This window comes from Mauremys mutica, chromosome 3, assembly GCF_020497125.1.
Source record: "Mauremys mutica isolate MM-2020 ecotype Southern chromosome 3, ASM2049712v1, whole genome shotgun sequence".
NCBI lineage: Eukaryota > Metazoa > Chordata > Testudines > Geoemydidae > Mauremys > Mauremys mutica.
Window position 1 is genome coordinate 89,601,826 of NC_059074.1, and position 25,953 is coordinate 89,627,778.

The following is a 25,953-nucleotide window of genomic DNA, read 5'->3' on the forward strand; positions in this document are numbered from 1 at the left end:
TTTTTGCATGTTTAAAATCTTTAATTTGCACAGAATGATGGATTTTTATGAACACTGGAGACAAACACATACTTTCATTCTCTTTAGCGCACTTTCACCTCTTTCCACCTGGAAACCAGCCTATATGTCGTCATTAGTATCCCAGTTGAACGTGGAAAACAGGTCTTTCATTTTCTCCTTAAAAACATTGTCAAACCTTTCGCTCTGTGCCACAGTCATTGTGTTCTTCCAGTCTCCAACGGTCCCTGGGGCAGGAGACACAGAAGAGGAATTGGTCATTAGATGCTCTGCTGCCACTTGCACATTTTATTATCATTTGAATATTGCTTGTGCAGGTAAGAGGCTGTGAATGCTGTTAGTTGGGTGCAGTTCATTTTCTCCTCCGTTCCTTCCTCTCTCATCTCCCCAGAACGTAGTTCTCTATGGCTTTGGTGGTACATTTCCAGTCCTGAAGGTGTGGGCAAACTACAGTAAAAAACACCCTCCTGTTTTGTAAATTGGAATTGTACAGCTCAGCTATCCTTCGCGGCAATAGAAATGTACCCATTGGTGTCCATTTGATTAGCTGGGCAAATGTTTTAGTGATGTGACTTGCATGTTACAGATGTCAGCAGCCTTATCAGAGAGTGCTGCCCCTGTGATAAAACACATGCCACTGGCAAAAACTGTGACTGTGTTTGTGGAATACAACTGTGTCCCTGGGGAAAATCATAATGGCCCAATTTTATTCTCGGTCTAACTTTGTCTGCAGTGTAACTAATTTGACCCAGTATTTCTAGACAATGTCACTAATTCTGCTTTAGGAACCAGTGGTTTTATACATCTCAGTTATCATCTTCCTGTACTGATTTATTTTGTTGCAAATTTTAGAAGAAAAATTGGCAACAGGAAATAGTTACTGTTAAGAGAAATATGAGCTTCTCTGAACATTCTTTTCAGGCAATGCTGTACTAAATGGTAGGCAGTGGTTTTCTACCTTTTCCATACCACAGTGCCCACCACCATCTAGCTGGGTCACCCTTCTATTCAGCAGCAGTACCGGGTTTACCATGGTGCCAGTGGCTCCCTGGCACCAGGCCCATGCTCAGAAGGGGCCCATAACACCTGCTTCCTCCCCTTCCACAGTGCTGTGAGGGGCTCCGAGAGCGAGGCACAGCATCCTGTTTACCACAGTGCCCAGCCTCCAGCCCCAGAGAACACCTACCCTCACCCTCTTCAGGCCCGGACAGCCCCTGGGGCAGGCAGACAGACAGACAGCTCCCCTCCCCGGGAATATGATACACCATACCAGGACCCTGATACCTGCGCCGCACCCAGAGACAGACAACAACACTCCAGCTCTCACCCTCTGCCCGCAGGCATAGGGATCTAGCCCGGGAGCCGAGAGCCCAAGGGACCCTGGGAGCAGTAGTTCCTTGGCCAGCTCCCTACCTGGAGAGCCAGCCCTGGAGCAGGGAAGGAACTAAATTTCCCAGCATTCAGTTGGCAGCTATCAACAGGAAAGGGAGCAGGGAAGCTGCCAGGGCTGGTGAGACCCGATGCACATTGGGGTTGCTGTGAATGGGGAGCTGGCTGCTAGGAGGGGATAGTACTGTGAATGGGGAACATATATGCACAAAGAGTAGAAGGCTTTGGCCCAGCTGTCACCCTCAGAAGACTTCCCCAGACTGGATTAGGGATGACTCTGCTGGCAGCCCTCAAAGAAGGAACTGGGTGGAATGAATGGACAGTGCACCTCTATCTGAAGCCTTGCAAGGGAGGTATATGGAACCTCCCCACCTCCTGCCCCCGCCAGGAGACTTGCAGGGGGAGAATAGGAGCTGCTGGCTGGAGATCACATCCAAGATAGAAGGGAAGGCTCTACTAGAGGATCTCGGCAGCTTTAAGTACAGTACCAGTCACACAGGAGGATCTGAGTCACGGAAGCAGAAATTGGCTTTTCCTTTCTAGATTTATGTGATATTCAGAAAGGGAATCTAGAACCTGCCTTCCAGATCTGAACACTCTCAAAGTTCAGGCATGCTCAAGTTCAATTTGGGCTGCTCTCTATTATTTCATTTCTCCCAAACCAAATGCTGATCCACTGTAATTTGCTGTGGAAAACGTAGGATAAAATTAAGCAACTTTTTAAAGTTTTTGAGCAACCAGATAAACTCTTTCCAATTCTAACTCGGACTGGCATTGCTATTTTCAACAACCTTTATGGGTTGTTGTAATTTTTCTTTTAGCTTTGTTTGTTTAGAAAGAAAATGATAGTAAATTTTGCACTGGCAAGTTCCCCACAGGAACTAAGGCCTTGTCTACATTGCCACTTACAGCGCTGAAATTTTCTTCATTCCAGGGTGTGAAAAAACACACCCCAGAGCGATGCAAGTTTCAGCACTGTAAAGTAGCAATGTAGATAGTGCTGGGAGCATTTTAATGTTTTTCTACTCTTAGGGTGTAGACATAGCCTAAGAGTAGAATAAAATAACGTTTCCTCATGATGTGAGCAGGGCCGGTGCAAGGATGTTTCGCACCCTAGGCAAAACTTCCACCTTGCACCCTGCCCCGCCCGTGCCCCCGCCTTGAGGTGCCGCTGCCCCTGCGGCAGCTCCCCCTCTCCGCCCTGAGGCACCCCCCGTTGCGGCAGCTCCCCACTCCCATCCTTTGCCCTGAGCCACCCCCCGAGCCCAGCTCACCCCTGCTCCGCGCACAAGCATGAGCACCCCGTGGCTGCTTCACTTCTCCCGCATCTCCTAAGCTGATTGGCGCCGCAAGCCTGGGAGGTGGGAGAAGTGAAGCAGCTCACCCCTGCCACACCTCCTCCCTGAGCACACCGTGGCCGCTTCACTTCTCCCGCCTCCCAGGCTTGCGGCGCCTAGTGCTCGGGGAGGAGGTGGGGCAGGGGTGAGCTGGGGCAGGGAGTTCTCCTGTGTGCCAATCCCCCTCCCTTACTTGCTGCAGGCGGCCCTCCCCGCCCTCCCCACGCAGGCGGGTCTCACATTACCTAGTGAATAATCAACACCTTTTTCAGCACTTAACTTTTTCTGAGAGACATCCCACTCAATTACTAAATGTAAACCTGCTTAGCTTACAAGGGCTGAAACTATCAGGTGCTATGGTTACAAAAGCAAGGCACTTCTGAATTCAGCAGGAATTTTCGATGTGCACAGAATGCAGGACTAGTTCCAGCACGATTACAGAACTGCAGTAAAGTTCCGTTTGTGTGATTGGAAGATATCTGGATCTATACTATAAGACTGTCCCACATCCAGGCCCGGTGCAACCATTTAGGCGACCGCCTGGCATTTGGGGGGCGCCATTTTCTTCGGCAGCAACTGTGGCGGCTGGATCTTCGGCCGCCCGGTTGCCGCCGGCATTTAACCTCAAGGAACGGAGGTCAGCAGTAGGAAAGGAATGTCAAGAGAAGCAGGGAAAGAAGAAACAGGTCAGACTTGCAGGGGGAGAATAGGACCTGCTGGCTGGAGATCACATCCAAGATAGAAGGGAAACAAGCCTGGGGAGAGGTGGTGGTGACCACATAGTGGAATAGAATGTAGATGGGAGCAGAGGGAGAAAGAAGGCTGGTGACTTTCAGGTTCCCAGGGGCTAAGTGCTCACTGAGCCAGGGTTGGGGAAATGGTGTTTGCAAGTGGCTTGCTCAAATGGCAGGAAGGGTGCTGGGGAAGGGATTTGTTAGAACTGATCAGGCATCTGCTGGCTGTGGAACTTTATTGAGCTGAGGCCAGGGCCATGTACAGTGACTGGTGAAATAAGGAGGTATTGGAGACATGGCTTCCTCTGAATTAGGAAGGAGATAAATCTGTGGGGAGTTTCCCTGTTCTTTATGAAAGTTCTGCTCACTGTGGACACTAGTAAACCCACATGGGTACAGCTCAGTGAGAGAAACTGGGGTCTGAGAAAGCTGTGTATGGCAATACACATAGTTTTGCAGAGGTGCGTGATCAAAATGAAAAATGTCTCTGAGATTCAGTACCAGGTTTACCATGGCACCAACGGCACTGCCATATCAGGCCCTCACTCGGAAGGGACCCATAACAACGATTACATGGGGGCCTACAAATATGTCTGGCTCCGGGCCCACAAAAGGTTAATCCAGCCCTGTTCAGCAGTATCAGAAGACCACAAACCCCTGACATCTATTCACAACTCTCCCATATAAGGACTATATCATGAAAAATACCTCTTTCCTCTCAGCCACAAGAATAGTCCCTTAGATTTTATTTCTTTGGCTAATTTCATGCTCTAAATAACCCCTGGAAGCTGTAGAGACAAAATCATTTCCGATGCCCAGCATGTGTGAAGTTTCTCAGAAGCACTAAACAGAAATGCTTTTAGTTTTCTCTAACGTTCACATTTTAATTTCTTGAAGACGACCCTTCCCTTTTACAAGTGATACAAAATGAATGTTACCCAGGGCCAGCTCTAGTCACCAGCTAAGGAAGCAGGTGCCTGGGGCGGAAAATATGAAAGGGCGGCACTCTGTCTGTTACTGGGGCAGCAACTTTTTCTTTTTTTTCTTCTTTGGTACCAGTTCGGCGGCAGCTTTTTCATTTTTCCTTCTTTGGCGGCACTGCTGTGGCCATTTATTTATTTATTTATTTATTTTGTTTCGCTGCTTGGGGCAGCAAAAAAGTAGAGCCAGTCCTGATGTTACCCTCCAATAGAGCTTTTTGAACATTTTCATTTTTTAAAAATATTGACACTTTTTTCTCACAGGTCAAAAAAAAGCTGCACTACTTTGCTCAGCAAACATTTAAGATATTGCATTGAGCAAAGTAGTGCAGCTCTCTCTTAATCTGTGAGACGTGGTGTCTGGTTTTTTGTTACACAGCAGTACAGCCTCACTCAGCAGTCTTAGTGCCTCAAAGCCAACAGTTTCCTGGGGATGGAAAGTTGTGATTGGAAGTCCTAGGCAGCTAGTGTCAACACATCCTATGCCAGGATCTGCAGGATTAAATATTTATTAGCGTGGGCTGCTTCTGCCTTACCTTTGCGAAGAAAATGTCCTTTGCCTGGTTCCAGGAAATTGCCTTTCATGGACTCGTAGTTTGCCCTGGGATCAGTTTTCATTTGATCAAATGTAGCCTTTTCCACAACAGTGTCCAGCTCTTTTTCATTTAGCTCCTTTCCTAAGAATTTGCAGATTTTCAGCACAGCGCCTCTGAGATCCTGAAATGAACATTATTTCAAAGTAATGGTTTCCCGAATTAGAAAAATAAAAGAACTAAATAAATAAATGATAGAGTGAAAGATAATGGGATACTTAAATAAAGAGAAACTGAGCACAGGGATATAGCATTAAAGAATAAAGGTGACTTCTTATTTGGGACCTTAAGTCTTACTACACTACTTCATAAGCTAGGTTTTAATTCACTGTAAGAGGCTACAGCAGCATTAAAAACTGACAGGTGAGTAGCAAGTTAAACCACTGCAAATTCCTTCACCATTAGCCAACCCATCCTCATGGCCTAATCAGGAAAGAAAGGCTCATTTCTGTGACTGTGATTACAACTGCTAGCACCATTTAAGACAAAGGTTGTCATAATTTTCTGGCTAACTGTATTTTGGTCTGTCTGTGGCAATCTATTTTGGAAGCAGAAAGACCCTGTTGTATCCTTTTCTGGAGTCCACAATTCAAGAAGGATGTTGATAAACTGAAGAAGGTTCAGTGAATAGTCACAAGAATGATTAAAGCATTAGAAAACATGCCTTACAGTGACAGACTCAAAGAGCTCAGTGTATCAATGGCTATTAGTCAGGATGGACAGGGATGGTGTCCCTAGCCTCTGTTTGCCAGAAGCTGGGAATGGATCACTTGATGATTACCTGTTCTGTTCATTCCCTCTGGGACAGCTGGCATTGGCCACTGTCGGAAGACAGGACACTGGGCTGGATGGATCTTTGGTCTGAGCCAGTATGGCTGTTCTTATGTTCTTATTTAATTTAACAAAGAGAAGGTTAAGAGGTGACTTGATTACAGTCTAAAATTACCTACACGGGGAACAAATATTTATTAATGGGCTCTTCAGTCTAGCAAAGAAAAATATAACACAATCCAGGGGCTGGAAGTTGAAGCTAAACAAATTCAGACTGGAAATAAGGTTTACATTTTAACAGTGAGGGTAATTAACCATTGGAACAATATGCCAGGGGGTCATGGTGGATTCTCCATCACTGTCAATTTTTAAATCAAGATTGGATATTTTTCTAAAAGATCTGCTCTAGAAATTATTTTGGGGAAGTTCTGCGGTCAGTGTTATACAGGAGGTCAGACAAGATGATCACAATGGTCCCTTCTGGCGTTGGAATCTATGAATATATATATCAGGAGTTGGACCTCTTAATGGGAAGGGTCTTTCCTCGCTTTGTTAATCAGCCTTGCTGCTACTATCAACATGCTTCCTGCTGAAGTCAGCTGAGAGGATGCTGCTGCATCGCTACCTATTTAGCTAAGAGGTGCACTCAGATACTCCAGATCTTGTTTACAAAGTGTGACTAAAATCAGTTTAAAATGGATTTAGCTGAACCAGAACAAACCCATGTATGGACACTGAAAGTAGTCTAAACGTGACTTCTGCTAAGCTAAGTGAAGTTGTTAAGGAGTCAAAAGCTAGCTGAGCTGGTAGAAAAGTGAAAAACTAGTTTCTAAAAAAAATTGGAATTTTGAAGAGTTCTGTACTTTTCAAAGAGTTCACACAGGTATCTTTACTGAAAACATCAAAATAATTATTAATATATTTTATTTACTAAAAACCTAGTTTTGAATAAAAAGGGAATTGTGGGCAGCGGAAAACACTATGCTGGGTACATAAAATCTGGGGAATAAGTGGGTAACCAAACAATTAGTAAGCCAAAATGTAAAATTTCAACAACAAATAAAGAAATTAATGGTACAGCAACTATCGGCAGTTGCCACAGGATGAAGAACAGCACTGAAGATAAACTTGCAGTTAACACATTGGGCAGGGGACCTGGTAACACGGGTGGGGGATGGCTTCAAAAAACTAACATGGGAAAAAATGTGTGTAGGTATTCAAAACGCTCAGTTAGTAATGTTAATAAATATTATAAAAGAGCTTGATCAAAACAATGGCCTTCAGTATTAAGTCAAAAGGCTAGTCCATATTTATCCACAATTGCAAAAACATACCCATCTACCTAAAAAATAACATCCCCCACTGTAAAAAAAAAATTCTTGAGTAATTGTTCCTATAATACCATGGAAAGAAAATGCAAATAAGGCGGGCCCCTTAACCCCTATGGAAGTAACTAGGAAAGGAGGAGCACATTGGGAGCCACTAGGAAATAGGCAGGGGGGAGGGTGGAATGGGGTAATTTAAACTGTCATCACATTAAGCAGTTGTATATAAAATATTATATATGCCCCACTCCTTTAACTATGAGGAAGCAAAATAAATGGCCTTTTGCAAAGAGAGGGCATTTAGAGGTAATGTATATGGGGTACGGTGTATTCTGTTGGGAATGTATGCCATCCTGCAATATAACACTAGAAGGCAAAATCCTTTCAGTATATAACCAAATTATAAATTTCTATACGATGCCACCTAAACTATGGTACACCAATGAATCCGTAAACTTAAATCATTGTAAACAATCAAACCAGCACCTACTACCCCATGCCATACCAAGTAGTTAAATTGGTTTAAACAATAGCAAATTTCACTGTAAATATTCAACAAACACACAGTATAAACATAAGTACAGAAAAATTATAAAAGCAACGCGCTGTAAGCGCCAACAGTTGGACACACTTACAATACACACTACAAAATGTCACTGAGAAAATGTTAACTCTATCAAAAAAGAAAAACCAGTGTTTTTGGTGGTGGCCAAAGTGCTGGAGCATACTGCAGTGGTCAGAACTCTCAGTGTTGCTGTAAATTATCATAGCAGCTGGTGTATTGTTAACTGTATTTGTGTGTGTTGCATATAAAAACAATCAAGGGGGCACAACCCCCTAGCAAACAGCCACTAATTATAACCTATAAGTAATGTAGCAAACCCTCCCGCTCAGTGTACTAAACAACCCAAACCCAACCTTCTCGGGCCCACTATAATAAAAAGTCTAAAACGCTAATTAAAATAGGTGTGGGATAGCTGTACAAAACATGGGGCAGAGCACGGTACTGCACAAGGGGCAATAAAAAAAATAAAGCATCAACACCTTCCACCTTAATGCCTGGGCCTATCAAAAAGTGTGTCGCTTTTCCAGAAATACCTGGGCAGAAAAATCCCAAAAGGAAAAAAGGGGTAGAGTGTTAGGATATAGATATTCAAGCCTGTCTGTAAAGGCCTATACTTTAAGAATTTAGGTATATGTTTATCATTAGCTAGTTATAGAAGTATAAAAGAAAGAATCTGTGTAAGGGCCTTCTCTCACTGTGACAGTCTGAGGCCCTGTTCTTAGGCCAATGCCTTTGGCTAAGAACTTGCATCCGAAGAAGTGGGTATTCACCCACGAAAGCTCATGCTGCAAAAACATCTGTTAGCCTATAAGGTGCCACAGGATTCTTTGCTGCTTCTACAGAACCAGACTAACACGGCTACCCCTCTGATATTTGGCTAAGAGGCAGCCATAAACTGGGAAGCGTGCGGTCACATCCTCACATTCCAAATTAGTCATATTGAAATAAGGCAATCTGGGGCTGTTAGGAAGGTGATCCAATCTATCACCCCCAGAGAAAGGAAAGAGCCTAGAAAATGTAAAAGAAATTTTAGTTTGATAGATTTCTGTCTGGTAAGAACTTACTTATCAAAAAAACACAGCTGGAAAACCCTTATGTCTGTACAGATGTGGTTGTAAAATCCTCACTTCTGTATTGTTTTGTCATTATAGTTCCTACTTTGCTATGTTTATTTGCATGGTCTCTGTCTGGTTCTGTGATTGTTTCTGTCTGCTGTATAATTAATTTTGCTGGGTGTAAACTAATTAAAGTGGTAGGATATAATTGGTTAGCTAATCATGTTACAGTATGTTAGGATTGGTTGGGTAAATTTTAGTAGATGATTGGTTAAGGTATAGCTAAGAATATTTCTATATAAATTAGGGGCAAACAAGAAGTAAATTGGGATTTGAAAATAAGGAAAAAGGAACTTGGATTTAAGCTTGCTGGAAGTTCACCCCAATAAACATCAAATTGTTTGCACCTTCGAACTTCGGGTATTGTTGCTCTCTGTTCATGCAAGAAGGACCAGGGAAGTGGGAGAGTAAAGGAATAAGCTCTCTAACAGTTATTAATATATTTTATTTATTAAAAACCTAGTTTTGAATAGACAGTGCAATAAAATATCATTTTTCACAAAAAATTACAAGGAGATCTTCAGTTCTAAAAGCAGTTTGAGAAGTTCTAAAATGTAACCAAACTTCTCCTTTCCCTTTAGGATGCCTCGTGGGATGGGTTGTGTAGCTGCCATCCTGCTATTCAGGAAAAGAAATGAAGTAAAGCAAGATTATTATCTTTTCTAACTGTACTCACATCCAGCAGATATTCTTCATTAGGAAGCAAATGGCACCTTTGGTGACTAAGTGAATTAGGCTCCTATGAGCTATTGAATGTCCATGGGAGTTAAGCGGCTAACTTACTTTGGTGCTTCTGAACATCTCACCCTACGGTTCTGATTCTGCCACCCTTACTCACACTGGGAAGTACTTTTTCCAGAACTCACATTGAAATCAATGAGAGCAATGTACCTCACTCTGTGAAATGAGCGAGACTCTTCACAGAGTAAAGAACAGCTCAATGTGAGTAAGGGTGGAAAAATTAGACTGACAAATTGAGGCATTTTATTTACTGTTTCTTTCAGATATAAAGTGATTGACTGGTCTCACCTTCTTCATCTCCTCATAGGTAAGGAAGAGAATATTGAAGTCATCCCTGTGGGTGGACCAGCCTGTGATGTGATCCAGCCAGAAGCCAGCCCCTACTAATTAAGGAGAAAAATGATAGAAATAAATGTTAAGGATCTCAAACAGAAAAACCATTCAGTTATTGACATTTTTGCATCCTAATACTCTCACAAGCACGGCTGCAGAATCAGTGGAGCAGACTTCCTTTTTTCAGCTTCGAAGCACTGGAATGGGTTACCTAGGGAGGGGGTGGAATCTCCTTCCTTAGAGGTTTTTAAGGTCAGGCTTGACAAAGCCCTGGCTGGGATGATTTAGTTGGGAATTGGTCCTGCTTTGAGCACGGGGTTGGACTAGATGACCTCCTGAGGTCCCTTCCAACCCTGATATTCTATGATTCTATTCCCTCTGCTGTTGGGATGATATTTGGGCTCACAGAGATTTTGTTCCAGTTCCTGTTTTTATTCACAGCCTTATCCTGGATTATCTTTCACCTTTAACATGAGATAAAGGCCAAGCCAAGTCCATCTTCTAATCTAGGGATCTGAGGACAAGTTTTGTTTTTTCCACAGACAGACAGACATACCGTTACATGATAACTAATACACATTGTACTGTTACCTCTAGAATCCACTGGCACCATAGAATGGTTCTTGCACCCAGCACAACATATTTGCACTTTTATGTCCTGGATTATTTACTTATAGATAATATTTTCCATTACTTTTGATGGATTAGTGATCACAAACGTAGAATTAAATTGATAGATTCATAGATTAATAGATTCTCTGGCCAGAAGGGACCATTGTGGTCATCTAGTCTGACTTCCTGTATAAGGCAGGCCATAAAACTTCCCCCAAATAACTCCTAAACATATCTTTTAGAATAACATCCAATCTTGATTTAAAAATTGTCATTGATCGAGAATCTACCATTACCCTTCGTAAATTGTTACAGTGGTTAATTACTGTCACGGTTAAACATTTATGCCTTATTTCCCGTCTAAATTTATCTTGCTTCAACTGCCAGCCATTGAATTGTATTATACCTTTCTCTGCTGGATTGTTCCGCATTGTAGCTACTGTGACAAAGTTCCTCCTCTACCTTGGTGGGTCCTGCGCTTATTGGCGGATTTGCTCGCCTCACAGATTCACACTGTGGGTTGGGAAACAGACCAGAGACCATCCCCTCTGGTAGAAGCCACAGTCCAGGTCAATTCCTCCTGTGTTTGATCGGAGTTGGGAGGTTTGGGGGGAACCCAGGCCCACCCTCTACTCCGGGTTCCAGTCCACAGTGGTCAGTGACCAGGGCTTAGCTTTTTACCAGTAAATGAAACCTTACCTTTCCCAGCTAAAAACCTCTCCAGAAAAATATTAAAATCTGGCATTGTCTCAACTAGGACTGAAAGGTTGGAAAAATGAAAAAAGGAAACTGCAACATCCTTCGGGTTTCTGGCTACATAAATAACCTGCAAGGTAAAAAGAGTGACAATCTCAGATATATTAAAGGGACACAATTAACCTAAAAATTGGTGGTTTTATACAATTGCTACTGATGCAAGTAATGCTAAAATCATTATATCTGAAAAGGGTTAGAATAAGTACTTTAGTAAATAGTTTATCCTGATTTAAATGAATGGGATTTTTTGTGTGTCTTTGCCAGCATTTTCTGTACATTCAGTGGCACTATTGCACTTTCTTAATTCTAAAGACCCTCATGCATATGTGTACTGTACAAGTGATAGTACCATTGATCTCAATGGGATTACTCACTGCTGTAAGATAAGGAACATGAGTACTTAGAATCAGGTTTTCAAGTTTTTTCTAATTTTTATATGGGTCTTTCACACAGCAAGAGAGGAGCAAAAACATTTTAAAAATCATGGGAAATGTGATAATAAACCACACAAAAATTAACAGGGAGTGCAGTTGCAGGTGTACTATCTAAAAAGAATTTAAACTTTAATAAAATGATTTGATTTTGAGTTCCTTTTAAATACAAACACTGTTAAGTCAGCAACAGATATTTATTTGTGTGTAGTTTGGTATATTGATAAAGTATTTCAGTGAAAAACATATCATTCGGCTAGAATCCTAGTAAGCATGAATTTCTTGCTCTTTCAAAAAAAATTGCAGCTAGAGATATTTTTAGAGAATTTTAGCGGATACAGTGTTTATAAAGTAATGCTAACGTGCATTGCTGCACACCTCAATCAATTTCTCCAACAATTTGGAGCTGAGAATTTCAGGAAAACCACACAGACAGCTAAGGCATATGGTGGTGCACACTAAGAACAGCCAGCCAGAAGCCAGGAAGAGAAAAACTCCCTATACCATCAACATGGTCTTAAAATTGTGAAAATCTACATGAGCCCTGTAAACTATACAGAAGCAATACAAGATTTTCTAATCTCTGTAGTTAAAATTGTGCTATGTGCAGCTTAGGAGATGTTGTTGTTCCATTTACTTTTACTGTCCCTGTAACTTTAAGGACTCTTTCTGCATGGGATATGGGGGGAGCTATAAAGCAAATCAAGAGGAAGGTTCCTATGGATTGAGAGGTTGCACTGATGGAGCTCATGTGGTGCAAGCTCTGCACCATGCATCTGCTCATTGTATCATAGGTGTTACTGCAACAGAGATAAGGAAGCTGCAAGGGTGACTGTGAAGGGAGTCTCCTGGGGAAGTGGGTGCACAGCACATGCCACCTTTCAGGAGAGATCCAGGTAGCAATGTAAGAGATTGGCATTGCTCCCACAAGGCAATTCTCACAGGCCAGCACTGCACACCTTCGGTGTGAATGACTCTCCATTTAGATTAGGGAAAGCAACACAGCAGGGCAGGGCAGCCATCTCCATGAGAGACAGCTCAGTGCGAATCCCTGACCCTGGAGATCCTTCCTCCTGAGCTGCATCTGCCACAGTCCACACCCCTATCCTTAGCAAGAAGTTTCCTGATGTTTAAAGATACAGGAGTCATAAAACATGGATAACATAAGAGCTTACAGTTACATAGCTACATACATCACCACAACAAAAACACTGTAATTTACAATATAACACACAGACTGCAATGATCATAACCCATCACTAACTCCCCTTTTAGAGGGAGCTGTCAGGATGAGGCAGAAGCAGTTCCATTTCTTGGCCCAGAGACCAAGCACAGCAGTTCCATGAAAAATGGGATCTCCACTGAAACTGGACACTGAAGTTCTGAGGTCTTGATTGAACTGGTTTTCCTCCCTTTGGCTGGGTCTAGGGACATGGAATGGAGGAAGTGAGTCCCACTCCCATTCCCAGGGGAGATTTGCTTTTGGAAGGGTTGTTGTGGGGAGGACAGACAGTCTGGCCCTGAGGATTTAGATTGATTTATTGGTGAAAGCTACCAGTTTTCCTGGGTAATGTTAATTAAATTGTAAAAATAGTATCACCGACTTTTGCTCTCCTGTTCTTCAGATCTCTTGGAACTAAATAGTACGGCAGGTGACTAGCAAAGAGACGAGGTGATGGACGACGGACATAATCCATATTATGTATGTTATATTCCAGCCATGGGACTCTGTCTATTATTTCCATATTTTCTGTTCCATCTCGATGGCCTTCATGATAAATCAAGCTCAAAATATTCTGAGTCCACACAGTCCCTGGGAAAGAAAATAGCCTTATTTGAAACAGCGTTGATGCTAATTTTATTTGTAATGTAATGTAATAATGTGCCATAATGACAATCTCTTCACATTATAATTGAAGTCCAAAAATTGGGCTTAAAGGGAGTCCATTAATGCAGCAGGGATGGGAATCCAAACAGCATTATACTTTTGTATATTTTAGTTTTAAAAAACCCATATCTGTCTATGTGCTGGTCAATAACTAAATCTTCAAATGTTTTTACCTAGTGTATTCAGGTTCCCCATGGAAACGGTGATTACTATGGGTGACCAGATGTCCCGATTTTGGGGGCTCTTTAAAATATGGGATCCTATTACCCTGACCCGATTTTTCACATTTGCTGTCTGGTCACCCTAATTACTACAGACTATTTTTCTCCCTCTTATGTAGCTTCAGTGCTGCAGCATGACTGTCCATTACAGTAATAGCCAGTGGATTCACTGGCCCTATCCAAAGCACTCTGTATAGTATTGTTCTGAGAGTTTTTAAAGTACTCCTATTCCACCCCCGCAGTGTAAGAGCACCAGTGCTACTTCAGGCCTCATGGAGAAGGCTCACATTGATCTGTCCTTTCTGTGCATGTTACATGACATCTCAGCGATACAAGGAATTCTCTATTAAGAAGTGCCAAGGGTTCCTTAGTGACTAGAATTGGTCAGTGTCAAAAACTGTGTTACAATGTTTAGTATACAATGGGGTAAAGAGTTCTTCTCTCTGAGTTTCTCACAGAGGAGCTGGTTCTGCTATATTATAACTTCAGCTGCAAGTAATTCTCAAACCTCATACCTCATAGGCTGGAAGCAGTGCTTTCTTCTTTTAAGAAAATTTATCACTGCGAAGTCTGAGAACAAAAATGTTGATCACCTGAGTACATGAAGTTGGCAATTCAGCTTGAATAGTCTGTGGCTATGGCTACACTTACGGTTTGCAGCGCTGGTAGTTTGCAGCGCTGGTCATCCAGCTGTGCAGGGCCAGCGCTGCAGTGTGGCCACACTGACAGCTACCAGCGCTGCAGTGTGGCCACATTGGCAGCATTTCCAGCGCTGTACTGAGAGGTGCATTGTGGGCAGCTATCCCACAGAGCACCTCATCCCGTTTTGGCGCCGTTTTGGCGCTGAGTATTGTGGGAAGGGGAAGGAAGTGTGTGGGTCATTCCGCTTCCTGTTCCAACGCCCCGTGGTGCATCGCTTCACTTCCCAGCAGTCACACTTTTGCCGTCCACGTTTCTTGCCATTTGTGAGTGGAGCACGCTGTGAAATGGAGCCTGAGCTGCTGAGGAATTTGCTGCTGACTGTCGCCAGCACATCACGTTTGGCAGTTGAGCTATTCCTTCAGCTCCAAAGTGACAGTGAGGATTCCGATGATGATATGGATTTGCCTAAAGCGGGTGACATGAAATTGCTTGTGGCGGTAACAGAAATGCTCAGCACCGTGGAACGCCGCTTTTGGGCTCGTGAGACAAGCAGTGAGTGGTGGGATCACATTGTCATGGAAGTTTGGGATGACGAGCAGTGGCTGCAGAACTTTCGTATGAGAAAAGCCACTTTCATGGGACTGTGTGCTGAGCTCGCCCCCACCCTTTGCGGCGCAAGGACACAAGATTGAGAGCTGCCCTGACGGTGGAAAAGCGGGTGGCTATTGCAATATGGAAGCTGGCAACTCCAGACAGCTACCGGTCGGTCGGGAACCAGTTTGGGGTGGGAAAGTCGACCGTTGGAATCGTGTTGATGCAAGTTTGCAGGGCCATTAATCGCATCCTGCTGAGGAGAACCGTGACTGTGGGGAACGTGCAGGACATTGTGGATGGCTTTTCAGAAATGGGTTTCCCTAACTGTGGAGGGGCAATAGATGGGACGCATATTCCTATTCTGGCACCACCCCACCTAGCCTACGAGTACATTAATCGCAAGGGGTATTTCTCTATGGTTCTCCAGGCGCTTGTGGATCACCGTGGGCGTTTCATTGATATTTACACAGGCTGGCCTGGAAAAGTGCATGATGCATGCATCTTTCGGAACAGTGGCCTGTTCAGGAAGATGCAGGAAGGTACATTTTTCCCAGACCGAAAGATCACAGTAAGGGACGTTGAAATGCCCATTGTGATCCTTGGGGACCCCGCTTACCCATTAATGCCTTGGCTCATGAAACCATATACAGGGAAGCTGAACAGGAGCCAGGACCGTTTCAACTACAGGCTGAGCCGATGCCGAATGACTGTGGAGTGTGCTTTTGGCCGTTTAAAAGCTCGCTGGAGATGTCTATATGGGAAGCTAGACTTGGGGGAAAGCAGCATCCCTGCGGTTATATCCGCGTGCTGTACCCTCCATAATATTTGTGAAGGGAAGGGTGAAGCATTCAGCCAGGCATGGACCAACGAGGTGCAAGTCCTGGAGGCTGAATTTGCACAGCCAGACAGCAGGGCTACTAGAGACGCCCACCACAGGGCAACAAGGATTAGGGATGCCTTGAGGGAGAAATTTGAGGCTGAAAGCCAACAGTAATGTTTTTTTGCCTTGACCAGGAGTGACGTGCACTGGTTACAGTGCTTTTAAGTGCCTGTGTTTTCCTTGATGTTTGTTACCTGTGTTTTCATTGGGGTTTGTTATCTTTCACTTTATGCAATAATAAAAACTGATTCATAATCAAAGAAATCATTTATTTTAAAAAAAGGAAGTACACGGGCAGGGGGGTTGGTTGTTGAACTGTACATTCATAGTTTTTCATATGTACTGCCAGGAGTGCTGTGCACCTCAGGATTGTACTGTTGCATGGTGATGGGGGTTGAGTGCAGAGGGTAAGGGTCGTAGTTCTCTGGGCTCATAGGTGACCGTACAGGTGTCGGGGGCAGCTGGTGATGGTGTAGGTAAGAACCTGGATGCTGGGGAACGGGACTTGGAGCTGACATTGGTGCATAGGGGAAAGAGGTTTGGGAGGGTGGGGGTTTGGCACGGTAGTGCTCTGCCTGCATTGCTACCATTGACTGCATACAGTCTGTTTGGCGCGCAATGAGGTTTATAAGCTGCCTCGTGGTTTTCTTCAGCGTCAACGCCTTTCTCCTGCTTTCTGTTTGCCTCCAGTGATGCATCTTTTCTCTCCATTCCTGCGCATTTTTATTCTCTGTTGCACACTGGTTCATAACTGCCTTCACCAGTTCTTCTTTGCTCTTGTTCGGTTTCCTCCTCAGGTTTTGCAGCTTTCTTTCAGTCACTGATAAGACTGGCCCAGGACTACTCAAGGTCACTGTAAAAATGCAGCAAATGATACATTTTAAGAGAGCTTCCATTGTGTATAATCTGAAGTTATTTTAAAGTCTCACAAGCATTCCTCACACATTTCAGCAACTGCTAGAGAATTCACAGCCTCCCAGAAATGGTAATGGTAATTAACCCTGGGGTTTCCTTCCGCGGTGTGCTCGAGCAGGGTGCTGCTGCTTTTAAACGCAGCACCTCCATCTCCCTCAGGAATTAACCCTGGGGTTTCCTTCCGCGGTGTGCTCGAGCAGGGTGCTGCTGCTTTGTTAAACGCAGCACCTCCATCTCCCTCAGAAATTAACCCTGGGGTTTCCTTCCGCGGTGTGCTCGAGCAGGGTGCTGCTGCTTTGTTAAACGCAGCACCTCCATCTCCCTCAGGAATTAACCCTGGGGTTTCCTTCCGCGGTGTGCTCGAGCAGGGTGCTGCTGCTTTGTTAAACGCAGCACCTCCATCTCCCTCAGGAATTAACCCTGGGGTTTCCTTCCGCGGTGTGCTCGAGCAGGGTGCTGCTGCTTTGTTAAACGCAGCACCTCCATCTCCCTCAGGAATTAACCCTGGGGTTTCCTTCCGCGGTGTGCTCGAGCAGGGTGCTTCTTGCTTCATGGCTAGGCTGCCTGTTTCGGGGCTTTGTTAACCCTGGGGTTCCTGGGGTTCCTGCCTGCCGCGCTATGCAGTTGTGGAAACCAGCACTGAAACACTCCCTCCATTTCCCACAGGAGTTAATACTGGAAGATATCTCCCTTCTGCGGGTTACCAAAGAAGCAAGGGAGGGTCTCCTACAACAATGCGGATTCCGCCCGGGTCCTTATGCAGCGTGCCTCTGTGCAAGCATGGTTCCCCCACCCCTCCTGGAACAGTGGCGCGGACGCGTTAGCCTGAATGGGACAGAGACCACAATGGCTCTCCCTTTAAACTTGGTCACGTGAATTGCCTATGCTCTTGCAGAAACTTTTGAAGAGATTACAGAGGCAGATTACTGCGACGTGATAGACCACATCAATGGGATATTCCATGTCTAGGCATGCAGGCATGCAGCCATACCATCCCCCCTCCTCTCCCAAAACCTTTGCATTGCAATAAAAGCTGCTTACCTGGGACCTGCTCCTGTGATTCTTCTGCACCAAGTTCCAGGGGCTGCGACTGGCTAGCTTCCTCCTGGCTTGAGAAGAGCTCCTGACTGCATGCCTCCTGGGACTCCGGGGTGTCTTCCCCCACCACAGTAGCCTCACTGTCTGCCTCCCCCTCCCCCTCCTCTACCGGCTCTGAACTGTCCATCGTGGTCCTTGGATTTACAGAGGGGTCACCCCCATAAATCGCATCCAGCTCCTTGTAAAACCGGCAGGTCGTGGGGGCACTGCCGGATCTGCGGTTTCCCTCGCGTGCTTTGCAATAGGCACTCCGCAGCTCCTTTACTTTTACCCTGCACTGCACCGCGTCACGCTCATGGCCCCTTTCCATTATGGCTCTCGATACCTGGGCAAAGGTATCATAATTCTTACGGCTAGAGCGCAGCTGTGCCTGCACAGATTCCTCCCCCCAAACACTGATGAGGTCCATCAGCTCGCCATTGCTCCATGCTGGGGCTCGTTTGCCACGTGGAGGCATGGTCACCTGTAAAGATTCACTGATTGCATTCCATACCTGGCTGAGCAAACAGGAAGGGGATTTTTAAAATTCCCGGGGCATTTAAAGGGCGGGTCACCTGAGGCCAGGGAAGTAGAGTCTGACCTGATGAGCAGAGTGGCTGAACAGGCATTCTGGGATACATCCTTATACCCTGGAGGCCAATCACAGCGCTGGTGTGTGGCCACAGTTGATGACCAGTGCTGCAGCACCAGCGCTGGAATCCTTATTCCCCATGCCGAGAGGGGTGTTCGGCCAGCGCTGCAGCCAGGGAGTTGCAGCGCTGGAAGTGCCTTGCAGGTGTGGCCACTTACTAATTGCAGCGCTGGTGGAGGCTTTCCAGCGCTGCAAATCGCCAGTGTAGCCATAGCCTGTGACATGACTGGGATCAATTGGGGGGGGGGGAGAAGGGGAGGATTGTCCTTTATTTTTTTTGCAGTAGAGATGGCTGTCTCAGTGCAGTCTGAGGTTTTGTATTTGTGTGAAAATTCATTAGTCTGAGCATTCACACCACTTTCCCTTTCCATGAACTTACTATGTCCAAAAGGTGAATAAAACTAGTTTGCTACTACAGAAACAAATACACGTGGTTTATTACAATACATATTTGTGAACAGCTTTTGGCAATAGTTGCCCAGTTCAAATATATTTTGCAGATTATAACAAGGAAGCTTACGTCCAAATAAATCTGTTAGTCTTTAAGGTGCAACCAGATTCCTTGTTGTTTTTGTGAATACAGACTAACACGGCTACGCCCTGATACTTTGCAGATTAACGCTTAGAGGTAACGTTCTGCCATTGCTTAAAACACAGGGATGAAACTGAGATAATGTTTCCAATAAAATGTTGGCAGGTAAAAGATTTTGAACTGCTACCACCAAAATAGGTCTTAAAGGTGGTCAATAAGCGGTGGGGTGCTGGAGGTGTGTCAATTAAGATTTCAGACAAAAGTCAGATATGATTTTCCGAAAGGGAATCAAGCAATCAGTCTTACCTGATTTTGGATAAGTAACAACAAATACATCACTGTCTCTGATTTCAAAATCCTCCAGTGAATCTATGTATTCACGTGTAACAAGGGCTGGGTGGAAATAAAATCCTTTATGTTTGAACAAAAATTCTTCTGATGGCTCCATTGTTAACTCAGTTTCACTCCTATGTCAAGAATCTGCAGGTTAGAAAACATTATTTTATATCATTTTTATTTTGGTGTTATCTATCCTCAGGACAAAAATTTTAGGACAATATAAACAAAACAGATCTCCTTTTGATAGGAAAATATATATTAACAAAACCAGCAAACTGAATGACAGTGTAGAAATGCCACTTTTAGGGACTGGCATGAGAACAGAATATCTTTGGCAGTTAAAAGTGCTGTGTAATACATTGTCTTTGAGTTATTTACTTGTACAAGTGTCTGGTATTGTCAGGCACCAATATTGCTTTAATGAATTTTCTAACTTCACAGAATCCATGTAAATGGGCACTTAAACTCAGAGCTATTCAAGGACCTCACCACAAAGTCCAGTGCATTCCATGAGCTATGACTTAATCCTTGTGCACAACCAGAGTAATGAGGCTGCTTTCCAATTAATTTTGTAGCTGGTATTCTGTTGGCCCCATAATATTATTTCTGATTCCCTCTTTCCTATTCCCTGTTTAATATATTTCTCCCAGTCCCTCTTGTCTAGTAACATAAGTTCAGCAAAATAGGAGGGAGGGAGAGGAGGTTTATTTCCTCTCAAGAGTTTTCTTTGAAAATTTTATTTTTGGCCACAATATTTTAGAAGGTTCTTCACTTGTAAATCAGTGACATCATGCCACATATGTGTCAGTGGAGCTGGGGCATATGCATTCTCTCTGCTTTAGATGCACAGAGATGGTAGAGTGCTGTGCTGGAGGAAGGAGGGCACAAGAGACAAGAAGCAGGCAGGAGAAAAGGTGACAGGGAATAACAGAAAGCAGCAGGAGCTGCAGGGAGAGAGAGGAGGAGGAGCCTCTTATGTAGCTCTCTAGCACCCCCAGGACCCTGGACTGATTAACACCAGCTCCTCAGGAAGCTTCCTGTTTCCTGCTGCTTCCCTGAACCCACTTGAGGAGAACAGGCAGTCAGCTGAAATAGTAGGAGCCAGTTAAGCCCTTAAAATGCTGATATCTTCCCTCACTCAGGCCCTGCTACAGTCTGCTTATTTGTCCCCTTCAGTTGAGTGTTGAAAGCCACTATAGCTGGCACAGAACAGCAGTCATGAAGAAGAAAATGCCCCTTTGGCGCAGCATTCAGAAAAAGAAAGCAAGTCAAGGAAGCATTTCTATCTAAGCAGGAAGGAGCTTTCCTGAGATACATAGACACAAATGTTCACGGTAAGCCTTCCGGCCCCAGTGAGAATGTGAGTGTTGAGGAGATGCCTGATTTTCCATTTAGTCAGAGTGCAGGTGACCTGACAGCTACTGCAGAATCCGTATCTCCATCTCAAATGGATGTAACCATGCACATTCCTGAAGAAAAGTGTAGATCAGAGAAGAGTGTGGTGGAGGCACAAGAAACAGCTGCTGCTGAGTTTAGTTCCTTAAGTCTAGATGATCCAGGACTGTGGACCCACTTGAGCAGTAGCCTGGGGGACTTCCTTGTACTGCATGGGCCACAGCAAGTGAAAAACTTCATGTTCCCCAAAGACGATGAAAATAGAAGTTTCCATCCAACACATTACTGGTGTGATGTGATCCCCAATGGTGACAAAGTGGATTAAAATAACCTTCTAGAGGATTTCACCTTGTATGTCTGTTACAATATTTGAGTTGGAACAGGTTTTAAGAAATCTCCATGTAGTTTATCAAATTAAGTGAATTGATACCCAGGTCTCTCTCTTTAAGGCTTTCCAATAATAGACTTTTTTTGGTGGTATACAACTAACAAAGAAGATTAAGTATGTGGGGGAAAAAGCCCTTGTTAGTGTCATTAGACAACATACAAGGCTCAAAAAGAGTAATTCATAGAATGTCAGGGTAGGAAGGGACCTCAGGAGGTCATCTTGTGCAACCCCCTGCTCAAAGCAGGACCAATCCTCAGAGAGATTTTTACCCCAGATCCCTAAATGGCCCCCTCAAAGATTGAGCTCAATGTTGGATTTAGCAGGCCAATGCTCAAACCACTGAGCTATCCCTCCCCCCAATGTGAGTTCAGTGACATGATTTTGGTAGGGGAGGGGCCTTGGGCAGAAGGGGCAGGGCTGGGAGGGTCTGCAACCCCCAACCAGCCTATCCACGCGTTGTCTGGCCAGTGTCCACCGGGGCTCCAGTGGCAATTTAAAGGAGCCCTGGGCCCTTTTAAATCGCTAGCCTGGGCAGCTGCTCCTTTCACTTCTCCCCCATCAGTGGCTGTGGGCCAAAAGGCACAATGACATTAAAGTGCTGCCACGGGTCCTTTGCTGTGGCAACGCTGGGTACAGACTGGTGGGCACTTTTTACTGGTACGCTGTATCGCCCCGTACTGCCTTACTTTCACCCCTGGGCCTGGCCTACACTCAGAGTTAGGTCCACGTAAGGCAGCTTATGCAGAGGCGCTGACATCCTGAGTTCCAGAGGGGGTGGGGGTTGGCCCCCACTCCACCCCTTCCCTCAAGCTGATTGGCGCCACAAGCCTGGGAGGCGGGAGAAGTGGAGCGGCGACGGCGTGCTTGAGGAGGAGGTGGAGCAGAGGTGAGCTGGGGTGCGGAGCTGCCGCATGGCTCCCCAGGCCAGGGAGGGGGAGCTGCCGCAGGGCTCGGGGAGGGGACGGAGCAGAGGTGAGCTGGGGTGCGGAGCTGCCACATGGATCCCTAGGCCACAGGGGTGGGGAGCTGCCATGGGGGGGGCCACCACAGAGCTCAGGGAGGGGGCGGAGCAGAGGTGAGCTGGGATGGGGAGCTGCCACACGGCTCCCTGGGCCGGGGGAGGGGCGGAGCCTCAAGGTGGAGGGGGGCGGGAAGCTGCTGCAGGGCTCGGGGAGGGCACAAGGTGGAAGTTTTGCATAGGGCACAAAACATCCTTTCACCGGCCCTGCGCCTATGAGCTTATGTCAAACTAATTATGTCAGTGTACAGACTACAGCCTGGCTTCCACCAGTGTAAGTATCCTACTACACTGACATAATAACTCCACCCCCCTGAGAGTGTAGGGCTTATATTGGTGTAGTTAGGGTGATGCAGAATGATGTGTAGCACTGTGTTATCTACATCTGCTTCTGGCTGTTATTCTTGTCAATTTCACAGCTTTGACAAGAAAGGCTGATAGGCTCCTTGCTGTAAATCCAGTGCCCAGCTCACAGCTTAGGCTGTCAACCCACGGCAGGTGTGGGGCTCCAGCTGGAGCCCAGCTGTCACCTGGGCTTCCCACACTGGGCCAGGCTGCCACCAGGGGTCCCTGCTAGGAGACCAGCTGCCCCCTGGCTCCCACCTCCCAACCAGGCTACCACCCAGGCTCCTGACTCCCCACTGGGAGCCCAGCTGCTGTCTGGCCCCTTGGTTCCCTCCTGCCTGGGCTCCCAGCTCCCTGTTCCCCAGATGGCAGCCAGCGAGGAGCAAGGATTCTAGTCAGCAGCTGGGCTCAGAGCCCGAAGCCCGGTAAGCAGCTGGCCTCAGAGTGGGGATCCAGGAACCAGAGTTGCAGACAGGTTCCCAGCAGGGAGTTCCCTCTGGAGCTGAGAGCCTGGTGCTCTCAGACCTCCACACTGCCCCTCTTAAGTTACTGCAAGCTCTCCTGGTAAGGACGTGCCCCACAGACAGAAGGAGGGTAGTGTGGACATAAAAAAAAATGCAGCAATTACTGCAGTGGCTGTATATCAATGTAAGTTTGTAGTGTAGTCATGCCCTTAGTTGTTACCAAGCAGGAGGTGCAGTCACTGGCCAGGAGATGACAGTCCTGCTCACAATCTCTCTCATCCAGATGTTTCAGCTTCAAGGAGCAACAAGTTGAACACCACAGGGTATTTTATACATTTGCTGTTGGATGGAGTGACCTTCTTCTTGGCAAAGCTGATGCAGCCCAATTAGAAAGTGACTGTACTTCTGTCAAAGAGTTGAAATGTCCAACCAGGAGATGAGTTGTGTCCCTTATCATCCAGTGAGAAAAACAAGGCATCTCCTGTATGACTTTGGGATGGGGTGTGCACCCCACACCAGCCCTGATAGAGTTGATGGGGGCTGAGAAGTCGATTAGGTTACCTGGTGTCATCTGTGAGAGGGAGGGCCAAGGTTAATTAAGAGTAAAGCCCAACTCAGGGACAGGCTGGGGCAGGGCTACTCAGAAAGACCAGGCTTTAAAAAGCCCATTCCTAAGCGACCACAGGAGTTTTGTAAGGGAGTTGGGAAGGGGAGCATTGTAGGGGCTACATACATGTAACATTCCTTAAACTTAATCCAAAAACCACCCCCTCATAAAAACAAAACAACAACAAAGGCACGAGCTGCAGGAATAAAAAGAGAATGCAGGCAGAAGCCCAGCAACAGAGTTGGGGCTACCTAGTTTATTGCAGCCGGGGCAGCATGTATGATTACCTTCCCTGTGGGCAGGTGGCAGATGTGTACATTCAGTGCAAAGAGCTGCTGGTCCTCAGAGACCATTGTGGCAAGGCACCTTCTCAGTCTCACAAGCCTCAGCTGTTTTTAGCTCTAGTGAGATGGGCTTGGGGTAAAACAGTCCATCTTGGCTGCACAGGGACAGCCAATCTGTCCTTCTCTCAGCCTGTGTTTTAGGGCTTGTTTTTCCTCCCTTATGGGAGGGAATACAGCCCCAGCCCCAGCCCACCCCTCCAAGAGGCTTGGTCCCCTACTGCTGGTTGCAGCCCCTATACCGGCTCCTCACCGACATTCTGTTACGTTTCTGGCTGCACTTTTCCCCTCACCTCCTTATCCATGCACTCCCTATCCGTGGCCCCACAAAGTCGCGGGACCTCCTGGTCAACCTCCTCCTCGCCCTGGCTAAAAAAGCCATCCACGCGACCAGGGAGAGGAGGTTGGCCGACGGAGACTCCTACGACTGTGGGGCTTGTTTCCGGTCCCTCGTCCGCTCACGTCTCCGGGCAGAGTTCCTCTGGGCGGCGTCCGCTGGCTCCCTTGACACCTTCGAGGAGCAGTGGGCGCTGTCCGGGGTTCTCTGCTCGGTGTCCCCATCAGGCTCCCTCCTTATGACCCTTTGACCTCACTCCTGTCCCTGTTCTTTTATTAGTTGTCCCCCGCACTTAGTGGGTTTCCGTGGCCCTGTGGATCCTCCCCTTAGGCTGGGGGGGGGATCCGTTAGCATGGGGCGGGCTTTCGCCCGCCCCCTCTCCCGGATAACCCAATAGTACTCAGGAGGAGGAGAGTGTGAGTGCACACATGCACTCTCCCTCCCCTTATCCCAACAGGAGAGGGTTTTAAAAGGTCTCAGGCAGCCCTTAGTTGGAATCAGCTGATCCTAATTGATCTCTGGTAGCCCCTTCTCAGCTGATCATAATTGATCTCTGGTAGCCCCTTCTCAGCTGAATCCTCTCTCTTGAGAACCCCATAAAATGTTCAAAATGTTTAATTTGATACTATGTTTTTTGTTTTGCCCAGTGAATCTGCTAATCTCCCTGGAGCTTTTAAATCAGATTGAGGAATAATGTGTTTGTTTGTTTTTTTACAGTTAGATGTGTCTGTGGAAAAGCACCATGTGATAAAATAGTTGGGTCATAAGATAAAACAAACCTCATTCTACTACATAAATTAGAAAATAACTCATAATGATATGCTGTCACCCAGCAGCACTGCAATCACCTTGAAGATTCCCCCCTTCCTGCTTTCTGAATGCAATCAGCCCCCTTGCTAATTTTATTTTATTACTTACATTATTTTTTTCCCCAACTTAAAAAATTTCAACTTCCTTTTACCCTTCAGGCTGCACTACAAGCTCTACAGAAGTTTTCAGCTTGATGGACACTGCACAAGGGCTGGTCTAGGGTGGTCACTCATATGCAGGAGTTATAACCTTTTTACAAATATCAAATTCCAGCAGTGATGTGTAGAATGACATTAGGCCAGCCAGGTGCAACAGTTGTACTTGTACACAAACCTGTTTTTCCCTTAACTTTTCCATCCACCTCTGCTGACACAGCAGGAACTATCAACTACCAGTTAAAAGCTCCATGATCATGCTTATATTGTAAAACAAATGATGGCTTAAATTACATCGAACTCTTTAACACACACTGTTGTTGTGACTTCTTTGTTGGATAACCACACACACACACACACACACACACACACACACACAAAAAGCATTTCAGGATCAGATTCCCATGCCACTCAGCTTATTGCCAAAGAACAGTGATGGAAAATATTTCCACGGCATACAGTTCACTGTGGAAGTTTATAAAATATTTAATTCATTCACAGATTTACTGATGGATATGTTTTAGTAATGTTAAATAATAAAATAATATTTACCTTCTCTTTGCTATTTCTGCTGCTCCACACTCCTGCCTTCCACTTGAATAAACAAGACTGATATTCGCTCCTAGAAACAGGAAAATACTTTCTTTACAGCT

General features: G+C 45.6%; 1 protein-coding gene and 1 long non-coding RNA gene across 2 annotated transcripts; one reads left to right on the plus strand and one right to left on the minus strand.

Moving 5' to 3' along the window:
- Positions 1 to 25,953, minus strand: LOC123365918 (amine sulfotransferase-like). Its single transcript, XM_045008951.1, has 7 exons — positions 25,853 to 25,953; positions 19,408 to 19,581; positions 13,305 to 13,513; positions 11,213 to 11,339; positions 9,857 to 9,951; positions 4,995 to 5,175; positions 1 to 245 (listed from the first exon to the last, which is right to left on the minus strand). Exons 2-7 carry the CDS (start codon positions 19,547 to 19,549, stop codon positions 121 to 123), a joined length of 879 nt encoding a protein of 292 aa, XP_044864886.1. The 5' UTR covers positions 19,550 to 19,581; positions 25,853 to 25,953; the 3' UTR covers positions 1 to 120.
- LOC123365921 lies at positions 9,161 to 10,437 on the plus strand. The gene is made up of 2 exons (XR_006577824.1): positions 9,161 to 9,466; positions 9,876 to 10,437. It is a non-coding gene; the product is annotated as an uncharacterized LOC123365921 (long non-coding RNA).